This window comes from Cavia porcellus, unplaced genomic scaffold (assembly GCF_034190915.1).
Source record: "Cavia porcellus strain 051 isolate PalLab524CR breed Dunkin Hartley unplaced genomic scaffold, mCavPor4.1 scaffold_19, whole genome shotgun sequence".
Lineage (NCBI taxonomy): Eukaryota > Metazoa > Chordata > Mammalia > Rodentia > Caviidae > Cavia > Cavia porcellus.
This window is the reverse complement of record NW_026947502.1, coordinates 46,667,677-46,680,039: the sequence shown is the minus strand read 5'-3', so window position 1 is coordinate 46,680,039 and position 12,363 is coordinate 46,667,677. Positions and strand designations below refer to the sequence as shown.

Sequence of the window (12,363 nt, the reverse complement as noted above, 5' to 3'; positions counted from 1 at the left end):
AATCAAGGAAAGTTTTTCTAAAGGACTTAGGATCTATCTCTTTGCACTGTAACCCACAAGGAAAATAATGGTTGTGGCCCAGTTTCTTTGAGAGGGTAAGAGCCTCTTCCCAAGTTGCAAAACTACCTCCTGTGATGAAGATGGAAGGTGTTTATCTTTCTTTTAGATAAGGCCAATGAGCTGACAGCCACTCAACTGCCAGGTGAATTTGGAGTGAACACGTGTGACCAATGGTGCTACTGAGTCCCTCTACTTGAGAACTAGCTATTGCTTAAAAGCATACAAAAGGTATGTTTCTATCAAAAAGTGAGAGGTTTCTGACTCTGCCTGATACACATCACACCCTGGCTTGTTTATGCTGTAAGATTGTGCTCTTTCTGTTTTACATTTATGGAGAGGATTTCTCACTCAGAGATGTCATTTTGAGTTATACCCCTGATACTGCCACAGGCAACTTTCTACCCCTGCAGCTGCACGAGAACAGGGTCTCGGTCTTTCCTTCTGGGCCTCCCCAGCACTGACATGTTGACTGATAGCAAGGACACATTTAATGGAGTGTCAAAACCAGGTGACAACAAAGAAATGGATGGATAGACTGTGGATAAATGGATAGACAGGAAAGATGGATGGGTAGACAGATCTAAGAAGCTGTAGGCCCACCTTGGTGCCCAGTACAAAGCTGCCAAAGTTATCGGGTAGATGAAAGCAGCTAATGAAAAGAGGAGAAAAAGTCAATCAGTAGAATGACTATGAATCTCTAGGCCTCAACATGAACTGGAAAATCACAGTCAACATGTTCTTAAGATGACAAGAACTTATAGACATGCCAAGTCCCTACCATTCCTACAGCTCTGTCCCTGCAGCCCCGTGCTTTCCCGGTACCTCTAATCTCTCAAAACCTCAATCTTTTCAAACATGAGGCTCAGGGTTCGGATTTCTAGAACACTGTTCCCTGAAAAGGTAAAAACTAAGACTGCTCTTTTCTCCTTACCTTTTTCCCTTCCATGCCTTCTCTCCCTGGCTTTCCTGGAAGACCTTTGTCTCCTTTAAACCCTGGCAGGCCAGGGAGTCCTGGGGGGCCAGGAGGGCACTCACTGCATACATCCTAAGAGAGGAAAGAAAAAGTAAATAAATAACTTGAAAAGCAAAGTGGCTCTAGTTCCAAACTCTCTACATGAAGGTTTTGTTTTTAATGTTAGCAAAGATGGAAAAGCAAACAAGTAGCCCGAGACCTTACCCAGATACTTGTGTGTCAACACTTTGCATTTGAGCACCCACACATCTGGGTTATTACACTGTTTCTCTCTACTTCCAGTCAACTGGACAGCAGAAGCACAGCCTGAGAATCTGACGTCAACAGTGCACGGAAAACTACCCGTGAGCCTTAAAAGAGCATTAACACTGCAGATTTAAGGCAACCATTTAGTATTATTAAAAACAGTGTCCTCTGTCCCCAAAGCTAGAGCCAAACAAAGCTAGGGCCTAAAATATCTGCTGTGCTTTCTTGGGTACAGTGTTTTCAGAAGTAAAAAGGAGATCAGAGAGAGCAATACGCACTGGTCTCAGGATTTTCTTGCTGTGATACAACCCAAGCAATGGTCATCATCAGAATTATTCTTAGCCCATGGAAGTCATTTAATAAATGTTCTCTGGAGTTAAGCTTTGTTCTGCTTCTTCAAGGCCTTTACCTAAATGCTAAAGTTGGAGTAAATGTAAAGTTCTCAGAGCCCAGGGAGCATGTTTCTTGATTTGTCTGTGGCATCTCTGGGTCACATAGTTTTCAGCACAGCCCATACCAAGTGAACTTCACCTAAGCTTACCTCCTACGCCTACCACTTAGACTATGGGCCCAAGGCCCTTCTCTCTAATCCTCTCTCTCCTTCCCTCCTCTATCCTTGCAGTAAGAGCTAAATGAGATAATATAAAGAAGGCACTGAGGATAATGTCAGAATAGGAAATGTCCAACATGGTCAGCTGTTCTTATTAATACATTATTCACTAAGTCACTCTTCCCAAAAATACTTGCAAAGCATCTGCTCTGTGTCAGGCACTGTGCTGAGGTCGATGCCACAATGAGTGTACATCATGAGCTCATGGGGGGTTGCTATCGACCAACAAAAGAAACCACTAAGGTCTTCTGAGGGCTCTTAACAAGGCAGCTGCAAAGGCACGGGGCAGCCACGCATGTTTGTATTAATTTAGGTGCAGTCTCAGATGATTTAGCTTCACCCTGGTCTCTTAGTCTCTAATTTCACAATGCAGTTTTTCCATCACAAATCAATCCTGAATGGTTCTATTTCTTTTCATTGCCTTTACTTCCACTTACTCTTTGGTGCCACCAAAGAAGTCTTCCTGGTGGCCTCAGGATGAGTAGAAGCTCATTTAAGCTTCCACAGACCTCCAGAATTCCAAACACAGAAAGAGGTATATTATTGGTGAAAAAGTCTGTTTATGACCTCATTCTCTCCCCACCAGCCAAAAAGAAAGTGTAAGGTCTCAGACAACAGGTAAAAAAGTTCTTGTTTTTATATATTAAATTCATAAAAAATAGTTTCCCACAGTGGAGAGCGAGTTCAGTAAGTGTAGGAATCACACGACATAACCAACCAACTTCCAATAACTAACAAACCGACCAATTGACAACCAGGCCTTTTGGTATCTATGCAAACTTCCAAAAATGAAGAGCTAATTGGGTTTTTGGAAGGGGAGGTGTTTTAAACAGTGCAATAATATGAATCAAGGGTGAATCAGATAAAGGAAATTGGGGTTGCTATTTTGTTTGTTGAGAAAAAATAGAATGAGGAGGAGCTCACTTATTTCTAGACTTCTCTTGAAGTGGTTTAAAATGAGACGGTGCCATAAAACACTGCAACAATGGATGGATGGATGGATGCATGGATACAAGGGTGGATTCATGTATGGATGGATACAAGGACGGATGAATAGATGGGTGGATGGGTGAGTGGGTAGATGAATGGGTGGGTGGATAGTCAGTCAGGAATGAAGCTAGCCTGGTGACAGAAGGCTGGCCACTAGGGTGTGTCTGGACTTGGGGTGTGCAATGGTGAATGGGAAGCCTTTCTATGACACTCACAGCACCAAAAGACTGCATCTTTGCAGTATAAACTCTTGTTACTTTCAAATTTCTACCCACTTTCTAGTAGGGATTTTAGCCTGGTATGTCTTAATGCATAGCATGAAATTTGTCCCTGAACTCTCTGCAGCCCAAAATGTGCCACTGAGGTGTTGGAAACATCACACTCGATGAGTCAAGGTGTCCACTGAGTGAGGATGACAGCAGCACCCCCTACAATCCTATCAATGTTCTACTTGGCACCTGAGCTCCTAGAACTATCAACCTTTTTGACTCTATGTCCCTATTCCTGAGGGCACTTGACATTTTCTCTAAGTCCTGGAGACTAGTGGGGTCCTGTTTCTAAACAGATGGGCTTCTCCAGACTCAGATGAAGCCTCTGCCTAACTGGCCACATCTATCATCTATCATTGATCTTCAGTGTTATTATTTATGACACTAGAACCAGAAAGTCACATAGTAAATGAGATAAGGAATGGAAAATGACTCACACTGTGCATGGCAAACAATGAAAACACAGTGAATTTTAGCTGCTATATGTGCCATGACTGTTCCAGTTCTTAGTTTAGTCTTTAAATGCATTTTCTTGACTCCTTCACAAACTAAGTGCTCTAGACCATCAATACATGCTGCTGATGCTTTTTCCTCTTCCTTTTTCTCCTCCTCCTCTTCTCTATTTTTTCCCTCCTCCTCTCCCTCCTCCTCCTCCTCCTCCTCCTCCTCCTCCTCCTCCTGCTGTTCCTGCTTCTGCTTCTCCTCCTGCTTCTGCTTTTTGTTCTTCCTGTTCTTCTTTGAACTAGGAATCAAAGCTCAGGGCCTCGTGCTTGCCAGGCTGGTACTGTGCCACTAAGCTACATGCCTGGCCCATAGCTGACAGCAACAGGGAGTTAAAAAGGTGTCCAGGTCTGCAGAGTCCAGCACAGACTATAGCACAGAGGTTTCTACATACTGTGCACCTCTGTGAAACCAGGGAGTCCTCATGGCCCATCCTGAACACAGGCGCTCATGTGCCCATGGAGGATTCAGCTGCTTGAAGGAAGGAGCCCCACCCTTCTTTAGTCCTGCAAATTATCTCTTCAACTAAATATGCCTGGATCCTGTGACTGGGAGATAGGATGCCTAACCCTCGCAGTGTTCACTACTGTTATTACTGCCAGAAAGCCTGGGAAATCTTAAGTCTGAAATCCTCTGTGAAAGGTGGGTGATGCAATCCCAGTTCCTCACAGAGTGACAGAATTATGAAAAATGATCTCAGTTCATAAAAACCTATAGTAAACAAGGAATTGAATCAATAGATAATGATTTCATGTCATGCTCTTGATGGAGGGAAAAAACCTTTTTCTCTTGTCAATAAAAATCAGTAAAGATTGTTCTACTGGTCATTTGAATAAAGCATATAATTTTCCATTAAGGCATCTCCATGTGCAGCACATCAAAAGTTCCAAGCTTATGAAAAGGTTTTGTTTCCTTTTATTTTATTCTGTTGGTCTCATTCATGAAGTAGGGATTTTCTAAAGTTATTCAGGGATCCTAAGACTACAAGAAATGTGGCCAGGACCAGTCACATCAAATCCAGTGCCAAGCTCCACCCAGAATTAAGAAGAAAAAAGCCTAAGTAGGGACAACAAAGGACCCAGCACACCTACCCCACTGCTGTTCATTCTGAAGCAAATCCTCCCTGCTCTCTTGAGCACAGCCTCACTCAGGGCTTCACCAGTTAAGAGCCCAGCCCTGGCCAGAGACCTGGTTTCCTCCACAATCAGCCCTTCAAGTGCGACCCCCACCACATCCTGCCCTATCCCTGCTGGGAATGTGCACTTCTCAGGACCTGTTCCTCCCACAGAGAATGCATACACAGTTCTGGAAGTCACAAAATCTGATTCATCCTGGCCAAAGGTGCAGCAGCCAGCTTCACTTCTTGAAGCTTCCACTTTGGGCTTTGGACACACAGGATCCACAGACAGGCTGCCTCTAGCCCCTTTCGGAGCAAAGGCAGTGACATAGGGTCCAGGCAACCTTTGACCATTGAGGACTGGGTTCTGTGCTTAGGAGAGTCTTTTCTGTTTTATTCAGCGATCCTAAAAGTGTCTCAGGTTTCTTATATGCAAACTAAGAACAGGAATATTATTAATTATGTTATGTGGAAATTTAAATTTAGCACAGCACTATTCAGAACTTTCTGCTCTGTAACTGCATTGTAAAGGAGCCACCAGCCATGTGTAATTGGCAAGTACATGGAAAGTGCCAGTGTGACCAGGACCTGACTTTTAAATTGCACATAACTGTAAATTAACTTAAATTGAAGCAGATGTGCATGGCCAGTGGCTGCTGTTATTGGATAGTGTGGCTGCAAATGAATTCCCCACAAATATCGATGCTCATATTGTTAATAATATATTTGTGTAGAGAAAAAATATTGCAGTCTCTAATCCCCCATTACCATTTTCAAAACACATGTACATTGCATGCTTTTACCTTAACCAAGAGATTGATGTCCCCTGGAGACAGTAGTGAAGAAGGGCCCTGTCAAAGCAAAAATAAATAAATACACACATAATGCAAACATCCATTCTGTTCTATGCATCTTTAGAAAGGTGACTTTCACAGTGTAATGCATAACTCAGAACATGTCTGTGCATGCACAGGACACAAACAGCACAGTCACTGTCCCAGGTCCTTTGGCTAGCCCCTTTTTTTCTCCTCTGTTGGTCCTCCAGAACCTCTTCAAAATCTGGCAGTCAGATGGGTACTGAGAGAGGCAAAGGAAAAGACTGCATTCTGAGTCGGTCTTAGGTTTTCTGGATGGTCAACAGCTATTACCATCACTCACTCTTCTGATTTGTCCCCCTTTTCTGGTTCCCTGGGGTTTCTAGCCTATCATGTAGCTGACAAGTTACCCAATAGGTAAGATGCCTGCATAAGGTAACAACGGCTGGAGGAGATGGAGATGTGTTTCTATCCTTTTCCCTGCTGTTATGTTCAGAAATATTACCCACTCTCTAACCTCTTCCTAGAAGGACCTAGAGGGAACTGGGATTATAACCCAGATTGAAAAGTAATGCAGGAATTATTAGCATGCTACAAAACCCACTTAGCACGCAGCTGCTAAAGACAAGGCGGAAACCTCCGTAGTTAGCAGAGGGGGACTCTGCACAAAACCTAACCTTTGCAATAGTAACTCATTATTTTTCTGAAAAGGAAAGTTTCACAATAGTGGGGTCTCCATAGTGTTTACATTGGCACGTTTTTATGCTGCTGACATTGTATTTTCTGGGATGTTTATGCTAACTAATGTGAGCTGTTAGACAAGGTTCCGGGCATTAGTCACAGGAAGACAGAGGAAAAAAATGGAGGAGAGGAAGCATCAGTTGACCCCTGGTGAATACTCACTGAGGTACATATCCAGCCCTCCTTTATTATTTATTTTGAGAGGAGGTCTTGCCAAATCTCTGAATCGCCAACTGAGCCCAGCCTCCCAGAGTATTGGTATTACAAGGCACATACCACCACATCAAGTCGCCCCACACTACCCCACCCCATTTTTCTTACACTCTCCAACTTTCTCTCTACAGCTCTGTGTTCTGTGGTGATCAGATAAGGGATACTCTCAACTGCCCTCATTTTTACCTGGTTCTGCTCACTTAAATCTCTTTTCGAGGCATCTCAAGAACCCTCTGGATGTGTTGGGCATCATTCAAGCCTGCACTTGGCTTCTGGCCTGACCTACCCTCATCCATACACCCTACAGGGCCCCTGGGATAATGATGTGGGTTCATAAAAGCTTATTGAGCTGCTAGAAAACCCAATCCAGAAAGGTAAGTGATGGTTTATCCCTAGTTACCACCAAGATTTTTCACTCCTCTCATTGGCAGGTTTTCAGTGAAAATCTTCAGCACCTTCATAGACAGAACAGAACCCCTTCTCAGTCTTTAAATGCCCACTACCTCAGAAAACGGAGGGGTGTATATCTGGGCCCAGAGAAAACCCTCTGCACCCTGGGGCCTGTCTGAAACCTGTAGCCAGCCAGAACTGCAAAGGAAACAAGTGACTTCTCATGTCCAGCCCAGGTGAAGCTCTTTCCAGATGAATATCTTGGTGCTCACGCAGAGGCCTATGATGCCCTAGTCACAGGGCCACTATCTCGTCCATGCTGGTAGCATCTTCTAACAGATTACCCCTCCCACATCTAAGCAGTTTCCTCTTTCCCCACACCGCCTGATCTTCCTGTTGTTCCTTTAGTGAGTAGCCACACATGATCTGGTCCTCTTGCTAAGCCCTGGGGACTTCTCTGGCACTGGTAAAACAGAGGCAGACCTCAGGGAAATTATACAAGGTCCTCAGCCACTCTTCTGGGGATGTAGCACCCGGGGATGTTTATGCTTGTCCAACCTTTAACAGCTTCCACTGTTCTCATGCAAGACCAAAAGAACAATTCTGTTACTTTATATGGTGGCTACTGGAAGCCCAGCTAAGGAACAAGGGACAGGTAAGGCAGGAATTCACCTTAGAAGTGTCTCTTGTCTTTCGTCTCACGCCAACCCCATTTTTTACCCTCCTCTGCCCTGCTCTATGCCAGGCTTGGCCCTGGGAACATAGCCCATGTCTGGTACCTACTGGCTTATAGTTAAACTGGACCACAGTGAAGTACTGTCAGGAGCTGGAGGGGAACAAATACTTCCTCCTTGCCTCAAGGTAAGCTTTCTGGAAGGGACTTTGAACTCACAGTTACATCTCTCATTCTACATGTTAAATCTCATTTGCTTGGAAAATAGGCACAGTGGTGGTCACAGCTACTCACTGTGGCTCATGGCTAAGTCTCACAGCATCCCCTATTAGTTTCCTCCACACACAACTCTGTAAAACTTCCAATCTCTCCAACTGTCTGAGCTGCACTTAATTTTTTGCTGAAGCCTAACTGAGAAATGGACATCCATCCAAAACCCAAGGCAACATACTGGTTTCCCAGGAGGCCCCCTCTCTCCTGGACTTCCTGGAGTACCCTAGGAGAAAAAAAGCAAAATTAGTATTAACCGTAAAGAATGTGCAATCCTGCCACACTCTATCCACCCCTCTATGGACTTATCTGCTGAGCGTGGTTCAGTTAGAAAAACAATCACCCAAATATGAATTTTGGTGCTGATTAAAGCTCATGATTTCCAATCTCAGCTGAATCTCAAGGGTTCCCAGGAATCAGGCAATGACAGCAAGCATTAAGAAAAGAGCAAGTTCCCTGTAACTCCTGCCCTAAGCTCAAAATTAAAACCTGCTCATATACAGAAGTATGGACTCACAAGCAGACATGTAACACATAAGCACACACAAACTGTCTAAATCTTTTTGTTTTCCAAACACTGGTGGGAAGGACTAGCTTTGAAAAGAAGTGTAATTCCATGGGCTGGCTACAAGAACACGGAGCTGAAAGGGAACCAGGCAAATCTGAAAATTTGGAGTCAAGAATTAGGGAGTAACTATTTTTTGTACTAGAACCCAAGAAGGGAAAAGGACCATCCAAAGATACACACATACCGTAAACACTACTGCCTACCAGTGTCTGGCACCTTTGCTCTGTGAGAACTTATGGTTGCTGTTTATGCTTTAGGTCAATGAAATACAGCCCAACAATGAATCCAATACTTCTGTGGATACATGTTGCCAAACCCCAAGGACCCTACAGAGGCATAGCACCCATAGAGCTTAGATCTACATGGACAAAGCCAGACAGTGAGGAGGATATGACTGTCATTGTTACAAATTTGGAAGTCATACATCCTCATCAAGGCTCAAACACTCCTGTGGAATTCCCTGGAAGAGAAGGAGTGAATCCAGGAAACATTACAAAGAGGTGCACAGAGCAGGTGGTTCTTGACAGGCAGCTATGTGAGAAAATCGACCAAGAGACAGGAAACCAATATAGACTGGGAGGTTCAGTGTTCTGAAGGCATAACACAGAAACACAAGGGAAAAAACCTGGATAACACAGCATCATAAGCCACAATCAACAAAGGAGAAAAACATTTTTCATGAAGACCCTGGGCTTTATGAAAATACTTTACTGGGCTACAGAATTAGTCACATGATCAATGGAGGCCAGGAAATGGTGACTTTCCAGGGTGATTCTAAAGTCCTATTTCCACTGTGTTTCTCTTTACTTACATCCTGGCCAGCTGGTCCCTGGGGGCCGGGGAATCCAGGCAATCCTCGAGATCCCTGATGAAAAAGAAGACACCACTACATGTAAAGAAGTAAGGCCTCCTTTACTTGGTCACAGTTGGCTGCCCATGCATAAACAGTAGCTGAAGTGAGAATCCAACATAATGCACGTGTCAAACGCACTCCATCAGGCCTCACTCAGGTCAGTGATCAGTGAAAACACTGGGGAGAACCTGCACTCCCCGCCTGAAATCCCCAGGTCCTTGCTTGAGCCCCTAGGGACAGCTCCTCTGATGATCCAGGCCCAACTCCAGCCTTCACTCTTCCCCTGCCCGCGGCACACGCATGTGACCATGTAGTGTATCTTTCCCTATGCACAATGGATACCAGCCCTGGGGACTGTTAATGACCAAATGTGTTTCCTAAGCAAGGCCCACAGCAAAGCTCTGCCCTAAACAGTATTTACTGCTTTCCATAGTAAAAGACATTCCCCTTCTGCTGATAATTTCTGAATAACATTAGAACATTTTACAAATTTCTTTCATTATGGATTGCACTAATCAGAAAACTTTTCCTCATGGGAACTACAAATGAAAGTCAGCACTTCCTCCTCCCAGGGGCTGGACTTAGGTGACAGGAGCCAATCCTCTTCTGGGATTTCACAGGCTTCCCCTCATGGGTAGCTCTCCATTCAGAGTCCAATCTTCCTTACACATACTTTGCAACAACTCCTCTAGAATTTCAATTCAATTATTAACTTGGAGCCTCAAATTCTTCATCTACAAAAATGGGTATAAAAGCCCCTGTCCTCCTCCATGGCAAAGCATCTGCATGAGCAAAACTTATAAAACAGGCTCATGAGGAAAGGTACAGCCTCACCCCAGCTGCTTATGTGAGGCTCCTTCTCCAGGAGACAGGCATGTAAGAAGTCACATTGTCCCAGGAAGTGTGCACATGTGCGTATCACCAATGGTTGCTACTCCCATAACAAATGATTCCTGAGAGTTCTCCTGTTGCTTTGGCATAAAAAGAGGCTGTCGGATATTCCCAGTCACTCATGGGCTTTACTGTGTCTGTTACAGAGTAAGAAACCCTGGGAAATATAGTGAGATCCTGTCTCAAAATCACACACACACACACACACACACACACACACACACACACACAACTGTTTAGATTACAACTCTTCCTATAGGAATCCAGTCCCCTATATAAAGTATACTGTACCGGGGGCCCTTTGTCTCCTGGTGCTCCAGAAGGGCCCTAAAAGCAAACAAACAAATTAATAAACCAGAAATACTAAAGTGCTCATTTAAACATGACAAGGTGTTTCTAAACCAGGCCTCCTGTTGTCCTAAAGGGTTCAATAGCCTCCTCCCACCTTTCAGCTAGTTACTCACCCACAAATGTTGCTCACAGAAATTCCCTTGCAACCTCCTCCCCTTTTCCCAGAGGTGGTGCCGCCCTGCCCTTGTTCCCACACGGCTGCTGAGATGGGGCTCCCCTCGGCTCCAAGGCTCTGGAGTAGGGCTGGATGCTGTAGCCCTTACTTCCCTACGCTGCATCCCCTTGGAGAGGTTATGGTTCTAATTTCTCAGGACAGGTAGACACATGCCAAAGCCAAACTTGAAGACAACCATGGATGATTTTGGCTCTTGCAGGAGCAGAACAACAGCTGTGTTACTAGGCCCTTGCTTTGTTTGTACATCTGTATGGAAGGTGCTATGGAGGACCAACTGGATGACTCTCCTTAAAAGAAGAGCAATTATCTCCACTTTGGTTAAACCTAGTCCTATTTACATGTATTGATATGTACAGAGCTGGCTAGGACTTTCCTTATCCCTTCAACTAGCTTTAAGCAATGTAAATTGGCCTGGCTTAAGTGCCAGTGTGTAGTCTTTGAAACAAGGTGACAGGTAAGTGTTTTCCCTCCCCATACCTCCCACAAAACATGTATGAGCTGGGCAGGAAGCAGAGCCAGGCTCCACATTATTGGTTGGGACCCAGCCTCAAGATAAGAGGCTATGACTCCCCAGGGCACAAAAGATTATACATCAAAGCAGAATCACTGACCACAAAACACACTGGAAACTACCTCAAATTGTGTTATACAGATTACTCTTTCTGCATGCCCTTTTCTCTGCATATTGCAACAGTGATTTCAGGCCTCCCACCTAGCCGAGCGCACAGCTCTCAGTCAGTACTTCCCACCATTCTCACAATCACTCATTCTTGAGCCTCTCTCTTCTTTATGAATGAATAAAACCCAGGTTCAGCCTGCTGTTCCAGTTAATCTTCACCCCAGCCAGACTTAGGATCCCCTTGACTCCCCACAATGATAACTATACCTTGTTGTCTTTATTCTCGCGTGGATTGCACTGGAAGTGGTAGATTAGAATTAACTTGCTAGAATCCCAATACCTTTTTGATGAGATTATAAACACAGACTTCCTGGACTGCAACAAGGTACAAGAAGGGCTCATAGTAAGATTCTGTCCTGCCTTTCTATTGAGATATATCATTGTCCCAAATGAAGACAAAGAGTCTCTCATTTTACATGCTACCACCACTAGAAATCCTTGCTGGAGTAAAGGTATCCCACCTCCCACCTTCAGTGCATGTACCCTGCATAACTCTGCCACACAGCCAAGCAGAATGTCCCCAGGTATACTCAAGACAGGGGAAAAGTTTCACACAAACATCAGAATCCCTGCAGTATGACTGTAACAGAAAATGCCCCCAGCCAGTACACTTCAGTTGCCCAGTTGAGTCCTACGCACCATCCCAAGTCCCGGGAGACTTTAAGATCATCGCTCTCAGTGGTCAAGGACCCGCCCAGGTAAGCTCTCAGCCACACTAGACTGGGGTCTGTGGGTTTCAGGCCTGCCTGGACCACGCCCAGTGACCTTCTTTCAATCCAGAGAAACTCAGCTGCCAGTTGGGTGAGTCCTGCGCACCATTTGGAGCCCCAGGAGAGTTTAAGATCATCGCTCCCAGTGGTTAAGGACTCACCCAGCTTCCAGCCACACTAGACTAGCCTTGAGAGGATTTGCAGCCTGAATAGATTATGCCCAATGATCTTCTTCAATCAGGGGAGTTGAGAGCACATGAAGTGAGTC

At 44.7% G+C, this 12,363-nt stretch overlaps 1 protein-coding gene across 2 annotated transcripts in view; it reads right to left on the bottom strand.

The window, feature by feature from the left end:
* Col22a1 (collagen type XXII alpha 1 chain) overlaps positions 1-12,363 on the bottom strand; it is a 264,966-nt gene that overhangs the window by 57,638 nt on the left and 194,965 nt on the right. For both annotated transcript variants that reach the window (XM_013156221.3, XM_023566502.2), the window contains exons 41-45: positions 10,472-10,507; positions 9,248-9,301; positions 8,050-8,094; positions 5,570-5,617; positions 992-1,105 (exon numbers count right to left, since the gene is read on the bottom strand). In XM_013156221.3, coding sequence (XP_013011675.1) covers positions 992-1,105; positions 5,570-5,617; positions 8,050-8,094; positions 9,248-9,301; positions 10,472-10,507 — 297 coding nt within the window. The remainder of the gene's footprint in view (positions 1-991; positions 1,106-5,569; positions 5,618-8,049; positions 8,095-9,247; positions 9,302-10,471; positions 10,508-12,363) is intronic.